The 18,776-nt window shown below is 43.7% G+C and overlaps 1 protein-coding gene across 2 annotated transcripts; it reads right to left on the reverse strand.

Moving 5' to 3' along the window:
* Nucleotides 1–2,962: 2,962 nt before the first annotated feature.
* Nucleotides 2,963–18,495, reverse strand: Tp53 (tumor protein p53). 2 transcript variants are annotated; one of them, XM_076869739.1, is made up of 11 exons: nt 18,383–18,495; nt 8,663–8,763; nt 8,244–8,265; nt 7,883–8,155; nt 7,044–7,227; nt 6,850–6,962; nt 6,419–6,528; nt 5,959–6,095; nt 5,800–5,873; nt 4,449–4,555; nt 2,963–3,918 (listed from the first exon to the last, which is right to left on the reverse strand). In XM_076869739.1, the coding sequence occupies exons 2-11, from the start codon at nt 8,734–8,736 to the stop codon at nt 3,837–3,839; spliced, it is 1,176 nt and encodes a 391-aa protein (XP_076725854.1). In that variant the 5' UTR covers nt 8,737–8,763; nt 18,383–18,495; the 3' UTR covers nt 2,963–3,836. The 2 variants fall into 2 exon arrangements, with proteins under 2 accessions (XP_076725854.1, XP_076725855.1); XM_076869740.1 differs by having other exon boundaries at nt 18,355–18,495.
* Between the last annotated feature and the right edge of the window lie 281 nt (nt 18,496–18,776).

The following is an 18,776-nucleotide window of genomic DNA, read 5'->3' on the forward strand; positions in this document are numbered from 1 at the left end:
AGCCACATCACTAGCCCCCCCCCTTTTTTTTTAAACCAGTGGTTTAATTTCCATTTTAATTGAAATTATCTTAGTGTTTAATTATTTAGGATAGTACCTACTTATTGGTATTCTAATACCAGTCCATTATGTTTTAATTAAAGTGTTTTTTTTTTTAAGGAATGGCTGCTGAAATTTAATGAAATTCCTTTCAGCATCTGTTGATATGATCATATAAATTTTTTCTTTGTTAATATAATTAATTACATTGATAGATTCTCTATTAAACCAATTCTGTGCTCCTCAAATAAATTATTGTTATAACATTTTAAAAATTCACTATTCTGAAAATATTTTAGAATCTTCCATCTATATTTATAAATGAATTTGGTTTCTCATCTTTTAGTATCTTCATAAAGTTTTTAATATTAATGAAGTCAGCATAATTTTCTTCCCCCTTATGACAGGGATGGAACCTGGGGCCTCATTCATGCTAGGCAAGTGCTCTACCACTGAGCCTACATTCCCAGCCCTCAGCAAAATTTTTATTTTTTTGATGGTACTGAGAATTGAACCAGGGATGCTCTACCATTGAGCTATACCCTCAAAACGTTTTTGTTTTGTTTTGTTTTTTAATTTTTTTTTTTTTAGTCATTGAGGGACCTTTACTTTATTTATATGCAGTGCTGAGAATCAAACCCAGTGTCTCACACATGCTAGGTAAGTACTTTGCCACAATCCCAGCCCTCTTCAACGCTTTATTTTTTCCCTCTTCAACACTTCATTTTTATTTTAAGACAGGATCTAGCTGAGATGCCCAGGCTGGCCTGGAACTTAGAACCCTGCCTCAGCCCCACAGAGTAGCTGGATTATAGGTATGGGCCACCAGCTGTTTCCTTTCTTTCCTTTTAACAATGAAAGCATTTAAGGCTCTATTTTCCCAGAGTATCACTTATAGATCTGGGCACCTGAGTTACTGAAATTAGTAAAGTTTTCTAAATTAAAAAATAGAATGGGGGATAGAGGGATAGTGCACACTCAAGGACCTGGTTTCAATTCCCACACTCCCCTGCCCTGCTGAAAAGAAAAAGGGACATATTGACATAAAAATGCAAACTTGGATTAGAGCCAGGAGGAAACTGCAAGATTTGATTCCAGATCTCAGTTGGATAAGGGCTCTTTCAGCTGCAGGGCAGAGTTGCCCACAGGTCCTCACTGTTTGGTAGAGTAAGGCACAGGTGAAAACCCACTGAGTAGATGGAAAGATGATATGACTACAACCAGAAGGAAAGATGGCAATAAGTGGAACCAGAGAGGTCTATGTCTCATGGAAGTTCACACAGCTCACAAAGAAGGAATCTATGGAGCCAGAACGGATCGGCTTTTTGCAGTACAACAGTAAAAAACAGCTAAGGACACAGTCTAGAGGAACATGCCAACTATGTACAAGGCTAGGTTTTGATCCATGCAATTCCCAGCACAGAAAAGGAAAAAAAGACAACTTTTCTGTTTAGCAGAAATTTGCAGAGTAGATCTTGTGTCCTTATTGCCCACATACACACAAATGGTAACTGCATGGTGAGAGCTGTATTAATTGCAGTAATCATCTTATGATGTGTACATGTTGACTCCTGGGCTCAAGAGATCTTTCCACTTCAGCCTCCTGAGTGTCTGGACTACAGGTGAGCATTAGCATGCCATGCTCAAGTGTACCTATTTTGGGGTCAATTGTACCTCCCAATAAAGCTGGAGAAAAAAGGAACAATGAAGTTTCTAAGTGTCCTTTGCTTCTCAAAGGAGTAAGAACTGAGTTTCAGGAGTTCTGGTTTGCCTAGTAGGTTGGGGAAAAAGACAAAATTAAAGTATCTGGGGCTGGGGTTGTGTATCCCAGTGGTAGAGCACTTGCCTATCATGTGCAAGGCCCTGGGTTTGATTCCCAGCACCACCAATGAATGAATAAAGTTATTATCCCAAAGAAGTGAAGCTGGGTCTCTTGGAAGAGCAGTTGATATTCATTTCCTAGTGAGCAAGAAAAATGGTGGTGTTGAGGATAGGTGTCTTCCTAAGTGTCTGGGACATGGGCAAGGCAAACCCCCATAGGCACTGATCTATAGGTTATAGATGGTGGCTCCAAGGTCTCTCTGTACTTTAGACCCCTCGCTCCACCACCAGGGAAGAGGCAAGAGGCCAAGCCATGTGCCTACTGACTTGTTATCCCTGTGGGCACTGGCTCAAGACATAGCCTCCAATGGGGAAAGCCTGGCCCCCAGCACCCCCTCCCTAGGAGTCAGCAGCACTAAACAACAGGGCAGGCAGGAGATGCTGGGCTCCCCAACCCTGACTGTCCTCCCTAGCCCAAGAAGCCCTTTCAAAGGTTTTCCTGGCAGAGTGTAAAGCTTCAATTCATTCAACTGCCTGGCACCAGGCCCAGGATGAGAGGATGCTGGGAAAGCCCCAACTCTCACCTTAGCTGCCCCTAGTTCCCTGGGACCCCATATGACAGGACTCCACTGGTCTTTCTATTCATCCAGTAGCACCCACTCCCTTCCCCTTGGGGACCCAGGTACCCTGCCCCTTTTCTGTAGAGCAGATGGCTACCCGGGAGGCTCAGGCTTGCTAAATCAGACATTTAAATCCCATAATCCTTGGTGAGAGGCTGCCGAGGAGACAGCAGCCCAACCCTAGAAGCAGGGGCGGGTGAGAACTTTGTGCCAGCCCTGGCAGGAGGGGAGGAGGGACAGTTGGTTCCCAAGTTATGAATGGAGTCACCCCTCTCCCTTGTTGTCATGCAGCCCACAGACTGACCCAGTCCCCAGCCTTTGTTCCCCTCCTGGAGCCTAAGCGCTGCCCCCCCCCTCTCAGCCCCCCCATCCTGGAGACCCAGGGGGCTATCTCCCAACTTGACCTCCTTACTCATCCCTGCACCTGGGGGCCCAGGCAGCCTGTGTGGACACCCATCCAGCAAACACACAGGTGGTAGCAAAGTTTTATTGTAAAACAAGAAATCGATATAAAAAGGGGATATAAAATGAAAGGGTATGGGGTGACAAAGGCAGATTTGTCTTGCAGGGTGCCAACAAACAAATAAAAAAATAAAAAAAATTAAAAAAACCCCCCAAACTACAAAAACCTGACCCTGAGCATATGGGGGAAGTAAAACAGATCTTGGTGGACACAGATCCTATATAAGCCTGAGATGGAATCCTCCAGGCTGTGGGATGGGATGAGATTTCATTTCAGGTGCCAAGGTTCAACAAGAGGTTGGACAGGATTTGGCTGGCCGGCAGAGACTTGGCAACTCCTTCCCTTTAACCAGCTGCTCAATCTTGGAAACCATCAACACATCGCCCTAACAGGGGCAGGAAACCAACAACCACAAGGGGGCCAAGTCCCAGCCACCTCCTAATACAAGGCAGTTCAAAGCCAGACATACGTTATTTCATTAACCCTCACAACAAACCCCGTGAGGTAGGTACGATGATCAACGTTTTATAGATGTGGGTATTGAAGTTAGGAGAAATTAAACAACTTGAAGATAGCTTTTCTGGTCGGCATGGATGAAGAAGGGCTTCCAACCCATCGGATGGCTGGTTGTAGGTTAACCCTTACATGCAAGAACATTTTCTTCCATCTCCCACTCTTCACAGTTAAAGCTAAGCCGGTATGTCTTAGCTCTCACCTCTCCCCAAAACACCAGTGCAGGCTGACTTGAGTGACACTCAATAGACAAGACAAATGGCAGAATTCCTAGGCATTTCTGAGGCACACCTATACTAAGCAGGGATTCAAGCACCCAAGTTCCAAAATGCTAGGGAAGGAGGGCAGGGGTGGGGGTGGGAGACAAGAGTCAGAGGATGTCAGTCTGAATCAGGCCCCTCTCTCTTGAATATTATTTTTTTATGACGGGAGGTAGACTGCCCCTTCTTGGACTTCAGGTAGCTGTAGGGAAAGCAGAAAAGGGGATGAGGAAAGATGACGTAAGGCTGGCACAAGGGGAATTTAAATTAAGATGGTCACACCTCGGGCAGATATATTCACTGAGCACTTGGGGGGCATCGGTGTGTATCAATCCCTTCATTTTTCCTTACACCACGAGGAAACAGCACGAGAAGGGCGAGTAACAAGATCACAGAGTACCTGCTAGCACTTGGCAGGGTTGAGTGACCCCCAACTGGTTCTGCCCATCAGTTTCATAAAATTACTAGGCTCCCCACCCCTCAAACCCTCAGCTCTGAGTTAGGATTTGCCAAGATGGCAAAGAAACATCCATGCTCATCGCTAGGTTAGAGGAGCCAGAGACAGGGAGATGGTTGTATGATATAACAGGAGGAACACTAAGGAATACTGAAAAGGGACAGGACCAGTGGGATGGGATCTACTATCTTTTACCATGAAGGCAAAATTGGAATGGAGTCCTATGGTTTTCCAATCTAGTAGGGAGGGGGCAGGGTCCAGTCACAGTCACTCACCTGGGGTGAGGCCTGCTCTCCCCCGGCTCCTTTTCAGCCTGGGCATCCTTGAGCTCCAGGGCCTCATTCAACTCTTGGAACATCTCAAAGCGTGCACGGCCACGGATCTGCAGCAGGGGTGAAGGGGGATGGAGAAAGTTGGGCAAAGTCACAGAACCATTTTCTAGCTGTCTTCTTTTTTGGAGGGAGGCATACTACTAGGGATTGAACCCAGGGGCACTCTAAGACTTTAGCTAGTCCCCAGCCCCTTTTTTTCAAATTTTATTGAGAAAGGGTCTTACTAGGTTACAAGGTTGGCCTTGAGCTTGTAACCCTCCTACTTCAATGTCCCAAGTCTCTGGCTCATGTGTTTTTTTTTTTTTTTTTTTTTTTTTTTTATACAAGGGACTGAACCCAGGGATACTTTACCACTGAGCTGCATCCCCAGTCCCCTTTTCATTTTTTATTGAGACAGGGTATCACTAAGTTACTGAGGTTGGTCTCAAACTTGCTGTCTTCCTGCTTTAGCATCTCAAACCACTGGGATTACAGGCATACACCACCATGTCTGTCTTGAATCAATTTTTTTTTTCCCTTTTTTATAGGGCTGGAGATGGAACCCAGGGTCTCAAATGTATTAGGCAAGTGCTTTACCACTGAGCTATACCCTGAGCCCAACTATTTTCCTTTTGAAAGATGATCCTTATTAATACAGATGGTCCTGAACTTACAGTGTTTTTTTATTTTACAATGGCGCAAAAGTGATAGTAGAAAGTGGATATCAATTTTGGGTCTTTTAGAGACTAGCATTATGTAGTATGATACTCTTTGTCAATATGGGGCAGTGGCAGTAAGCTGCAGGTCTGTCAGCCACATGACCATGACCATGATATTGTACTGTATACTGTATTGCTCACCTGTGATGTATGATAAGTTAGGTAGATTAAATGCAGTGTTGGGGATTGAACCCAGGGTTTCACACATGCTAGGCAAGCACTCTACAATCCAGCCATAACCCCAGCCCAAATGCTCTTTTGATTTGTTAATGTTTTCAGCTTATAATGGGCTTACTGGGAGGCGATTCCATCATAAGTGGAGAAGCATTATACTATGGTACAAGTATTCTCACTTTATACAAAGTGTTCTCACTTTGGGTACGACCAGGGGTCACTGTCTGAGGCAGCATTATCCTCTGATGACAAATGTCCTAATTGCAGGCAAAGCAGCCAAAAGTGCTAGGCTGATAACTTGCAATCTGATAATAACTTACTCTAAGAATCTAGGATATGAACAGAGGAAATAATAAATATATCTTTTCTTCAATTCCAATTAGTATGTGCAAGAGACTACGTGTTTCTCTCAGACTTGATACCTTAAGGGTGAAATATTCTCCATCCAGTGGTTTCTTCTTTGGCTGGGGAGAGGAGCTGGTGCCAGTGGGTAGTGCTGGGGAAAAGATGAGAAAAGAGTGAATTTTGGGTAGAACTACACCCTCTCTTCCCCGTCCACCTCTTTTTGTCCGCCTACTTACCTCGCTTAGTACTCCCTGGTGGTGGCTCAGGGCAAGGCTCTCCTCTTTTGCGGAAATTTTCCTCCTCGGTGCGGCGGTCTCTCCCAGGACAAGCACACACGCGTACCTCGAAGCTGTTCCGTCCCAGCAGGTTACCACTGTACAGGACGAGAGAAGTAGGAAGAAGTAAGAAAACTGGGTCCTACTTGCCCTGTCTATAAAACAGGCCCCACCTACTCCTAATTGCATTTTTCCCCTCTGGAGCCTAAGCTCCTGCTCCAGGGACACTAAGGAGAAGCCAATGGTAAGATAGATCTCCAAACCAGAGAATAGGAAGATGAGAGAAAACAGCAGAGGAGGTCCTACTTTTGGAGGAAGGGTGAGTTAACAATGAGTGACAATGTGGTAGGGGGTGGGGACAGAGACAGACAGAGGCTGGAAAGGAGCACGCCAGTGTGAAGGGTGGCATGCGGATCCCTACCTAGAGTCTTCCAACGTGATAATGGTGAGGATTGGCCGGCGGTTCATGCCTCCCATGCAAGAGCTGTTGCACATGTAGTTGTAGTGGATGGTGGTGCACTCAGAGCCGACCTGGGAAGAACAAGATCTGTGACAGGCAGGGAGGCCTGCAGCCTCTAGAAGCTTCCGTTTCTTCACTTAAGGAAATAGGGATAACCCTTTCTCCTCTGCAAATTTCCCAAGGTTGGGAAGACACTGAATAAGAAGCAGGCAGGCTGGGAGTGTGGCTCAGTGGTAGAACACTGGCCTAACATATGTGAGGCCCTGAGTTCTATCCCCAGTACAAAAAAAGCAAGACAAAAAGCAAGACAAAGTTCCCTACTTCCCCCTGAATAGCCAATGACAATCCCTTCCAGTCCCCTCCTCCCAGAGACTCCAGCTGCCAAAGCAAACCTCAGGAGGTTCATAGGGCACCACTACACTGTGTCGAAAAGTGTTTCTGTCATCCAAATATTCTGCACGCAAATTTCCTTCCACTCGGATGAGATGCTGAGGAGGGGCCAGGCCTAAGAGCAATTAGGGACAAATTAGAGGCTTGGGGACCCTGGGCAGCCAGCTGGATCCATCTTAAGCCCCTGATCACTAACCATCACTATCAGAGCAGCGTTCATGATGGGGACAGCGCCTTACAACTTCTGTCATGTGCTGTGACTTCTTATAGATGGCCATGGCGCGGACACGGGTGCCAGGTGGGGGTGTTGAGTCAACCCATAGCTGCACAGGGCAGGTTTTTGCCAGCTGGCAGAATAGCTTGTTGAGAGAAGGGGAATACTGTAGAAGAAAGGAGAAGAGTTGAAGGGTGGGGACAAGCCAACAAATGAGACAAGGGAAAAAGGAGATTTAATGAATAAGTACTGCTTGGGCACCTATTAGATGTCAGGAACCACAGGGGAGGGCAGCTAGAGATAATGGAGTTAGGGTCTACATATGGGGAGTTTATTTTCTCTATTTTTTTTTTTTTGCAATAGGGACCGAAACCAGAGGCCCTTTATTACCGAGCTACATTCCCAATACTTTTTATTTCTTTGAGACAGGGTCTTGCTAAGTTGCTAAGTCTGGCCTTGAGCATGCCATCTTCCTGCCTCAGCCTCCAAGTTGCTGGATTTACAGGTATATGACATTCCTGGCTTTTTGTTTAAGACAGGGTTTCATGGTGTTGCAAAGGCTGGCTTTGAACTCCTGGGTTCAAGGGACCTTCTGGACTCAGTCTCTCGAGTAGAAAATTCAACTTTGGGACAGAGGTCAAAGTCCACAGACTACATGGGGGAAAATGTAAATAATGTCTAAGAAGTCAAAGGCTAAAGAGGAATCCTCAAGCTCCAGACCAAAACAACAACAACAAAACAAAAACAAAAACACAAAACACAGGGGAATATGACTAGGCATTGAAAGGTCATATGAAAGCCTCCTCCCCAGAGCCACTGACCGTGCACGTGACTGATTTGGCTGTCCCAGAATGAATGAAGCCTAGACGGAAACCATAGACGCCAGGGTAGGTGTTTTGAGAAGGGACCGATGATGATAGGGGCCAAGAGATGGCTGGTGCAGGGGCTGCCAGTGTAGAGGCCACTGGTGTGGGGGCCTTTGGTGCAGGAGCTGCTGACATTTGAAGGGCTTCATCTGGGCCTTTGTCAAACCAGTTTTCAACGTCTTCTGAAGATAGCAGCAAATCATCCATAGGAGGGGACAATACAGGAGACTGTGGATGGACAAAAGAGGAGTCTTAAGGTTGGGTTCCCAGCCCACTAGCCCACCAAGTCCCTAGTCCCTCCAGCTCCAGTCCTTACCAGAACGTTGTTTTCAGGAAGTCTGAAAGATAAGAGCAGAAAGTCAGCACTATTGATTTTTGCTTCCCATAGGCCTCTGCTAGGGGGCTGGGGACTGGGTTGGGGAAGGCAGGCGGAGGTGGTTAATCTGTGGGGGACTGGGCAGCAGGCCTGCCCTTCCCATGGGATCTATTCAGGCTGGGCATGGTGGGGAATGCGTGCAATACCAGTGGCTTGGGAGGCTGAGGCAGGAGGATGGAGAGTTCAAAGCTAGCATTTTAGCCCTAAACAAATCAGTGAGACCCTGTCTCTAAATAAAATACAACAGAGGGCATGTGGCTCAGTGGTTAAGTATCTCTGGTTCAATGCCCGGTATCATAAATAAATAAATAAGCGGGGGTGGGTGGGGTGGGGGGGGGGGAGAAAAATCATCTACTCACAGGTTCCATAAGTCTGAAAATGTCTCCTGACTCAGAGGAGGCTCGATGCTGAGATCTGACTGCGGCTCCTCCATAGCAGCGTTCAGGATGCAGTCTGGCCTCTATGAGGGGAAAAGTGAGAATCAGCATAAGACACATCCAACCCTAGGCAATGGGGCCTGAGAACCTGCTATGGGAGGGGATACAGCCTGACTTCCTGGGGAGCAGGAACAGATGGGCTCCTTCTGCCTTTCTCTCAGGCTGCTCCTGACCATTCCTTGTTAGCCAGCTTTTCGGTCACACAATTCTTCAGAAAAGATAACCCAAGAGGGGTCTCTAACCATCCATTACATCTACAAGCCTTCCAAAATTTGCACTCTAGCCCACTCCCTCCCTGTGGGGAAGGGCACCTCACCAACCTCCACATAGCTCCATTTCTGGGATCACCTTCACAAATCGTGAAGAATGATCATCTCTCCTCTTGCCCATTCCCGAGACCCCCCTCTTCACCCCTCTCTACCACTTTGATTCAACAACTACCAAGGATTCCTTCCCCTTTCCTTTCCTGGGGGGCTCTAACTAGCTTGAATGTCCTTCTCTGCTCAATCAATTAGTGGTTCCTCCTACAATACTCATTTCCAATTCTAGTCCCCCTTTGGCTGTGTGGTTGGTTCCTTCCCACTGAGACCTCAATTTGTGTGTCTCACTTCCTCAGGGATGTTTCCACAGACCACTCAATCATAGCCCGCCAGCTCAACTCCACCAAGCCACCTTATTTTAATGTTTGATGCTTCTTCCTTGTTTATTTCATCTGTTTACTTTAGTAGAGTATAATCACCCTCAGGGCAGGGAAGTGTTTTATTTATTATTTATTTTTGTGGTATTGAGGATTGATTGAACCTAGGGGAGCTCTATCACTGAGCTATACCCCCAGTTCTTTTTATTTTGAGATAAGTTGCTAGGCTTACAGATGTGCGTTACCATGCCTGGCACCAGGTTATCTTTCTTATTCTTTTGGTACCAGGAATTGAACTCAGGGACACTTGGCCACTAAGCAACATCCCCAGCCCTATTTTGTATTTTATTTAGAGACAGGGTCTCACTGCATTGCTTAGTGCCTTGCCATTACTGAGGCTGGCTTTGAACTTGCAACCATCCTGTCTCAGTCTGCTGAGCCACTGGGATTACAGGCATGTGCCTGGCCTTTCTTTTTCTAAAATATTTTATTAGTTATTGACGGACCTTTATGTATTTGTGGTGCTGAGAATCGAACTCAGTGCCACACACATGCTAGGCAAGCGCTCTACCACTAAGCTACAACCCCAGCCCCAGGCTATCTTTCTTGATGCCAAATCTGTCTTGAGCTTTGCTAAGAAAGATACTCATCAAAAATGCTCACTGCACTTTTCTTTCTGCTTTGAACTGATAAATGCCCCACAAACAAGCAGTGGCATTAATGGCAGGCTTTTTCCTAATCTTCCTTAACATTTACTTCCACCTTTATGTTGATAGAGGGTTTTCTTTCTTATGTACCTAGAGTTTGCAAAATCCTTTCACACTGTTTATCTTATCCGTCCTGATAACCACACTTGCCACTTGACAAGTGAAGAGGTTAAATGAATGAGCTTTTATCAAAAATGACCACTCAAACATTTATGAATAAGAGGCTGGGGTTGTGGCTCAGTGATAGAGTGCTTGCCTAGCATGGGTGGGGCCCTGGGTTTGATCCTCAGCAGCACATAAAAATAAAGACATTGTGTCCAACTACAACTAAAAAAATAAACATATTTTTTAAAAATTTTGTGAATAAGATGCTTACTATCATCAGACTTTTCTGTAAAAAGCTCTCTTCCGTAAATGGTTAAGGCACATTTTAGCTGAAGAAAGTCCTCTCAGTGAGAGGTTGGCAAAGGGTCAGATACCACAGCCCCTCAATTTGGAGTAGGGCTGAGCAGGAGCAGGGAGGAAAGAAAGAGATGGAGGTGGCCCAGGATGTCCTACAGATCAGTGATCAAAACAAGAGTTTTAGGGGAGGAGGCTCAGAAGTCCAAAGCCCTGTGTTTGATAGTGTACCCTATCTCAATTGGATTCTTCTGGCTGCTTCCCTTTATAAGAATTGAGTTTTAGGCTGGGGGTGTAGGTTAGTGATAAAGCACTTACCTGGCATGTTCAAGGCTGTGCCTTCAATCCCTAGCACCCCTTTTTATCCCAAAGAATTCAGGTTTGTTATTTGGTTTTAAAAGCAGTGAATCAAAATAGTTGTTATCTGGTTCCCATGAAGGGAAGAATCAAGTTTTACTCATTCTTATGTCTTAGTGCCAAATCAGCTAGGATCTGGGGAAACATGGACAGATAACAGTCGAGCATGCAATCCCTGGAGGTAGGCAGGCTCAGCCTGCATCCCAGGCTCACTACCTAGCAGCTGTTTAACTTGGGAGGTTATTTAACCTTTCTGTGCTTTAGTGTCCTTTGATCTGAAACACATACCTTATTATTAAAATAGTACTTTAATTCATCATAATTTTATAAAGAGCTGAGAAAAGGAGTTGGAATGTATAGCTCAGTGGTAGAATCCCCAGCATCATGAAAGAATAAATAAATAAAACAAAGCAGAGTATTTGGCATATCATAAGAGCTCAACAACAGTTAGCTGTTAATATAACTGTCCTCTTATATTTGTTCTAATTATTGTTACTTTTAATATTTTCAGTTGTAGATGGACATAATATCTGTTGGGAGCTGCTCTGGAAATACATGGCCTTAAGTCCTGAGCAAGAGATACTGAACAATTATTGTGCCCTTCAATAACTTGACCTTTACCTCTGCTGGGATAATGAGGTGTGGTTCCTGGAGTAGGTGTTACCCAGTGGGGTTGAGTTACACTCACCTGTTCCTTTGTAATCCTACCCCTTGCCCCCCTTTTTTGGGGATAGAATGTTCTAAGAAACAGCAAAGAAGCCAACTCCAGAACATGTGTTCCCCGCTCCCCCCAGCCTCTCCTGACTTTCTCTTTTGTTTATTTATTTATTTATTTTTTAATGTGGGTCTAGGGATGGAAGCCAGTGCCTCACCTGTGCTGGGCAAGCATTCTACCAGTGAGCTACAACTCCAGCCTGTTCTAATTATTTTAGAGAGAACTTTGTGAGTTAGTGCAGCTTTCTTTCTTTTTTTTTTTTTAAGTAATTGAGTTTTTAAAATACCTTTATTTTGTTCATTTATTTTTATGTGGTGCTGAGAATTGAACCCAGGGCCTCGAACATGCTAGGTGAGTGCTCTACCACTGAGCCACAACCCCAGCCCAAGTGCAGCTTTTTTTTTAAAATATCTTTTTAAAGGAGAGAGAGAGAGAGAGAGAGAGAGAGAGAGAGAGAATTTTTTTAATATTTATTTTTTAGTTTTCAGCGGACATAACATCTTTGTTTGCATGTGGTGCTGAGGATCGAATCCGGGCCGTATGCATGCCAGGCGAACGCACTACCGCTTGAGCCACATCCCCAGCCCCAAGTGCAGCTTTTTTAAAAATATATTTTTTAGGTATCAATGGACCTTTATTTTTTATTCATATTTGGTGCTGAGAATCGAACCCAGTGCCTCACACATGCTAGGTAAGTGCTCTACCACTGAGCCACAGCCTCAGCCCTATTGCAGCTTTTGTGGTACTGTTCCCACCCTGCTAATGGAAGTTCACTTCCTTAGGGAATGCTGCTCAGTAAACAAGGAGTGAGAAGTAGGGCTTTCCTGGGATGGTGGCTCAAGGTATCTGACCCCTTGGAGGAAAACAGCCTCACAGACATAGGAAGTCTCCTTGTCTCTAACACTCAGGTTGTTATTATTATTTTTTAATTTGTTCCAATTGGTGACAGTAGAATGCATTTTGACACATTGTACACAAATGGAGCACAACTTCTTCTTCCTCTGGCTGAACATGGTGCAGTCACACCAGTAATGTAATCATACATATATATAGGGTAACAATGTCCATTTCATTCCACTGTCTTTCCCATCCTCATACCCCCCCTCCCCTCCCCTCTGTACAATCTACCCCCCTCATTAGGGATCAGCAGCCACTTATCAGAGAAAACATTCAGCCTTTGGTGTTTTGGGTTTGGCTTATTTCATTTAGCATGATATTCTCGAGCTCCATCCATTTACTTGCAAATGCCATAATTTCATTCTTCTTTAAGGCTGAGTATAATATTCCATTGTGTATATGTACTACATTTTCTTTATCCATTCATCTCTTGAAGGTCATATAGGTTTTTTCTATAGCTCAGCTATTATGAATTGAGTTGCTATAAACATTGATGTGGCTGTATCACTGTAATATTCTAATCTTAAGTCCTTTCGGTATAAACTAAGGAGTGGGGTGGCTGGGTCAAATAGTATTTCCATTCCAAGTTTTTTGAGGAATATCCATACTGCTTTCCATAGTGGTTGCACTAATTTGCAGTCCCACCAGCAAGGTATGAGTGTACTCTTTCCCTTACATCCTCACCAACACTTACTGTTGCTCATATTCTTGATAATTGCTGTTTGGACTGGAGTGAGATGAAATCTTAAGAGTAGTTTTGATTTGCATTTCTCCAATTGCTAGAGATGATGAACACTTTTTCAGGTTTGTTGATTGATTATATTTCTTCTGTGAAATGTCTGTTCAGCTCCTTAGTCCGTTTATTGATTGGATTGTTTTAAAAAAAATTTTATTTTATTTATTTCTTTATTTTTGTGTGTGAGTGTGTTCAGTTTTTGTTCTCCTGGAGATTAGTGATCTCTCTGAGGTACATGTGGTAAAGGTTTTCTCCCATTCTGTTGGCTCTCTCTTCATATTCCTTTTGCTGAGAAGCTTTTTAGTTTGAGTCCATCCCATTTATTGATTCTTGATTTTACTTCTTGCGCTTAGGAGTCTGGTGAAGGAAGTCAGGTCCTAAGCCTACATGGTGGAGGCCATGATATGATCGTGTCAAGCTGAACTGGACCTACCAAATGGTTATGGTGGAGTCAGTGTTTAAGGAAATGCCGGGTGGGAAGGCAGTAAGCTCATCTGAGACCCCAGGGAGGGGCAGGGACCATTATAAGTTTTAACAGTATCAGCTGCTGTAGGCCCTATAGACTTACAGGCCTCCCTCTAAAAGCAAGCAAGGTAGGTTTCAACAACAGATGAAGGAACGGAGAGTTGAAGTATTAAGTCATTTACCAAGGTTTTTAAAGCTATAGGGCAGAACCAGGGATGTGAATCTGGGATGTCTCAAAAACTGAATAATATTTTCCTAAGTTTGCTTGCTTGCTTTTTCTTTTTTTGTTTGGTATTGGGGATTGAATCCAGGGGCACTTTACCACTAAGCAACACCCCAGCCCTTTTTATTTTTTAAAACAAATTCTTCCTAAATACTTAGGGGACTTACTAAGTTGCTTAGGCTGGCCTTAAACTTGAAATCTTCTGCCTCAGCCTCTTGAGCTGCTGTGGTTACAGGTGTGCACCACTGTGCCCAATGTTTTCCTAAGGTTTCACCAAGTCTGGTATAATAATATCTTTTGGGGGTTGGGGATGTGGCTCAAGCGGTAACGCGCTCGCAGGGCATGTGCGGGGCGCTGGGTTCGATCCTCAGCACCACATAAAAACAAAATAAAGATGTTGTATCCACCGAAAAGTGAAAAATAAATAAAAAAAAAAAAAAAGGATATCTTTTGGGGTTGGGGATATATCTCAGTGGCAGAGTGCTTGCCAGATAGGTCCAAGGCCCTGAATTTGATTCCCAGTAGCCCACAAAAACAAAAACAGGAAAGAACTTCTTATGGAAAAATTCTAACACATTACAAAAAGGAAAAAGAATGTACCCTCATGTATATATCACCCAGTTTCATGAATAATCCATATGCTCCCTTTATTATCTCACCTATATTCTTAGCCACTCCGCCTAACACATGCAAGGCCCTGGGTTCGATCCTTGGCACGGCACAACATAAAAATAAATAAATAAAGATATTGTGTCCAACTAAAAAATAAATATTAAAAAAAAAAAAAAAAAGAATTGGTGTCCAGGTTTTCTTCTGAAAGTAAGTTTCAGAGTGGTGTATGTGTTGTATGTATGCATTTATTTATTTTATTTTTATTTATTTATTTTTGTATTACCGATTGTAGCCGTTGTACCCAGGGGGTGCTCTACCACTGAGCTACATCCCCAGCCCTTTTTTTTTTTAAACTTTATTTTTTAGTTGTAGTTGCACACAATACCTTTATTTTATTTATTTTTATGTGGTGCTGAGGATGGAACCCAGGGTCTCACACGTACTAGGCAAGCACTCTACCGCCGAGCCATATTCTCAGACCTGGCCTTTTTAAATTCTGAGATAGGGTCTCACTAAGTTACTCAGATTGGCCTTAAACTTAAGATCTTCCTGCTTCAGCCTTATAGGCATGCATCATGGTTTTATGTTTAGATCAATTATACAACTCTATAGTCAATTCACAGGAGGTCCAAGGTTCAATCCCCAGCATCTCAAAAATAAATAAATAAATAAAAACATAAAAGAAGAAGACCTCCAACTCTGTACTATTTTTTTTTTTTTCAATTTGGAACCAGTTTGTCAATTTGTACAAACAAGACTACAAAGATTTTTATTGGGATTCATCACTACATCTTCTAATCCATCAATAGAATATCTCTCCATTATTTAAACCATCCTTCAATTCTCTGAGTGATATTTTATAGTTTTCAATGCAGAGCTTTTATCCATTTTGCTAAATTTATCCCTGAGCATGACACTGTTTTGGACGCTACTATGAAGGCTACTGTTTTTTTTTTTTTTTTAAATAATTTTTTTTTTAGTTGTAGTTGGATACAATACCTTTATTTTATTGATTTATTTTTATGTGGTGCTGAGGATGGAACCCAGTGCCTAGCACTCTACCTCTGAGCCCTAGCCCCAGCCCAAGGCTACTGTTTTTAAAAGTAAATACTCTGGAGGCTGGGGATGTGGCTCAAGCGATAGCGCCCGGGTTTGATTCTCAGCACCACATACAAACAGGGATGTTGTGTCCGATGAAAACTAAATAAAATAAAATAAAATAAAAATTCTCTCTCTCTGTCTAAAAAAAAAAGTAAATACTCTGCAGTATTTACTTCTTAGTTCTGGTTGATTTTTCGAATTTTCCATTTATGACTTTTTATATAAATAATCACACAGGCTGTAAATAAAAAAACTCTTTTTCTAATCATTATTTCTTTTTCTTGCCTGATTAGGACCTCCGGTACAATGCTGAAGTGATGAAAATAAAATCCTTTTCTAATTCCTGAGCTTTTAAAATACCTTTATTTTATTAATTTATTTTTTATGTGGTGCTTAGGATAGAACCAAGTTCCTCAAACGTGGTAGGCAAGCACTCTTACCACTGAGCCCCAGCCCTAGTTCCTGATTTTAAGATGAAAAACATTCAGTTTTCTACCATTTAGTATCTTAATACTTAATTGTAGATGCCTTTTTAATCAAACCAAGAAAAATTTCCCTCATTAGTTCGCTCTGAGATTTGTTTAAAATCATGAATAACTTTTGAATATTGTCAACTGCTTTTTCTGCATTTGTTGAAATCATTATAGAATTTTAATCCTGTTAACTGGTAATTTACAGATTAATTTTTGAATGGCAAAGTAACATTGCGATTCTGGGATAAACCACTCTAGGTTAGAATATATTTATTCTTTTTACACATAACCAGGTTTGATTTGCTACAAATTTTCACATCTTCTATTTTAAAAAAGTTGTTGCTGCCTGTACTGAACATGTACAGGTCTTTTTTCTTCTCAACAATATAGTATAACAACTATTTAAATAGCATTTACATTGTCTTAAATATTATAAGTAGTCTAGAGATAAGTTAAAGCACATGTGAGAATATGCATAAGTTAAAGGAAATATACTATGCCCTTTTCTGTAAGGAATTTGAGCATTCTGGAACCAACCCCCCTCCCCCACCTAGTGTGGATATCTTGGGATTACTGTACTAAATTATTCAGAGAAACTGCACACCTCTGCAGACACAGGGCTAGTTCTGAAAACTGTGGCTTTCAAAAAATATATTACACATACATATACATTAGTAAACAGCAGAAGCAGGCACAGGCATTGCTCTGAGACATCCCCGTTTCGGTCTTGGAAAGATCTTTTCATATTAAGAGACTGGGATTCCGACACTTAGTTCAGTCAGAGATTGCCACAAAGGCAGTTACCTGGGAGACTATCTGCATAACAAGACAACCCTTGCTGCAGTGCACCTCCCCCCTTCAACGTTCCACAGCCTGCATTCCCTCCTTTACCCCCGCTACCAAAATCCGAAGCTTTAGATCTATATAAATGCAACCCGTATTTAGAAAAAGGAACAGCACATAAATAGAGCACACAGTATACATAAAGTGGGCGGTAACTAGTGAAAGAAACGACCAGCCCCAAATTACGCATATAAGAGAAACTGATTTGCATGGGATTTGAAAGTGTTCGGCTACCTCCCACTGGGAAGAACTGGCTTGGACTAGGACTGCATTTAGGACCTCGGGGTGTCTCTCCGCAAGCCCTCCCCTTCCGCTTTCACGACGTTCGGTCTGCGTCCAGAATTGGAATGGCTCAGCCCAAAACCGGATGCTGGATAAATAGTGTTTCCGAAACAAACGCCCTATCATTGCACTCTTTCAAAAGTTGATTCCTGAATGTACCTATTTCCAAAAAAAACCCAGGCTTTGCCTTCTACGCACACCTCCCCCCACGTCTTTCTACACAATGGTAGCGTCCTTCTATATTGTCTACGACCCGGGGGGTGGAGTACACCATTCAAAGAGGGGGAGGGACTGAGGTTTGTATCAAAACAAATACCCGGTCCTTTGCAAAAGCAATAACCAAGTAGTTCAGAAAAACAATGGAAGAGGGGTAGAACAGTTTCCCCTCCGCAAGCAATAGGAACCCGCCTAAAATACGTTTTCTTTCTTTCTACTTCCCTCTTATTGGGACAACAGTGAGCTCTTCCGACAAAGAGAAACCGGAAATGGTGCTGCAAGTAGCAGAAATGTAAATGTAGAGCCAAACAATAACAGGGCTGCCCGGCCTCTCAGACCTGCAGGATCCTGCCCCGTCTCGCGGGCTAACCTTTCATTTAGCACTTCCCACATCTATAGCTGATAGTCTTTAATTGGATTTTCTTCAGCTAACGGAGCCGGGCGCTCACTGGAGAGATCACTTCAGAAAGGACAAAGGTCCGGAAGTTGGGGACCTTAGCGCCTTGGGTTTCCCGATCACCCCAATTAATTTTGGAATGGAACCCGAGGTTCTTCTAGGATGTCATGGGCTCCAACATCTCAAGAAAGTCTCAAACTAGTGCTTTGTGCATCATATTTCAGAGATTCCCAGCATCCTGCTCTAGGTAGATAGGGGCATATGGGGGGGCCAGGGGGAGGGAGTAGGCTTTTGGAAGGCTCCAGATTCCCCAAAGTCCAACCCCGTGCCCAAGTGTTCAGCTTTGAGTCTGGCTGATAGTAACATCCTCGTTATCTACACCCAAGCCTCCCAACACTGCATTTCCATGTTGATCCCGCCAGCCATTTCCCCTTACCCAGTGAAGCCCCGCTGCCCCCACCCCCCCAAACCCCGCGATTCTCTGGAGCTGCAAATACAAGCAGTCGAGAGCCCATGACTCAGAGAAGACTCATCAAGCTCAATCGAGACCTTACCCCGACCTCAGGGGAGCGTGTCACCGACCTGGGAAGCACGCTCCAAGCCCGGTCGCCAGGTTCTCCTCAGGACCCCGCAGCTACCTGCGGCCAGGAATGATGGCTCTGGACTTTTGAGGAGCTCAAAACTTTTAGCGCCAGTCTGAGCACATGGGAGGGGAAAATCCCAATCCCAGCAACCCTCGCGAGGTTCCTGGCACAAAGCTGGACAGTCGCCATGACAAGTAAGGGCAAGTAATTCGCCTGCAGGCGGATGGAAGGAGTTGGAGAGGATGCGGAGAATCAGGATTCGCGTTGTAGCTCCTGACATTTTGGAGCAGGAAAGTAATACAAGCTAGAGCTGTGAGGGCAGAATTGGTAGAAAATTTGCAGGACTCCGCTAAGGTGTCAAGTATAAAGGGTGGAAGGAAGAAAACTTGCAT

Source organism: Callospermophilus lateralis, chromosome 11, assembly GCF_048772815.1.
Source record: "Callospermophilus lateralis isolate mCalLat2 chromosome 11, mCalLat2.hap1, whole genome shotgun sequence".
Taxonomy (NCBI): domain Eukaryota; kingdom Metazoa; phylum Chordata; class Mammalia; order Rodentia; family Sciuridae; genus Callospermophilus; species Callospermophilus lateralis.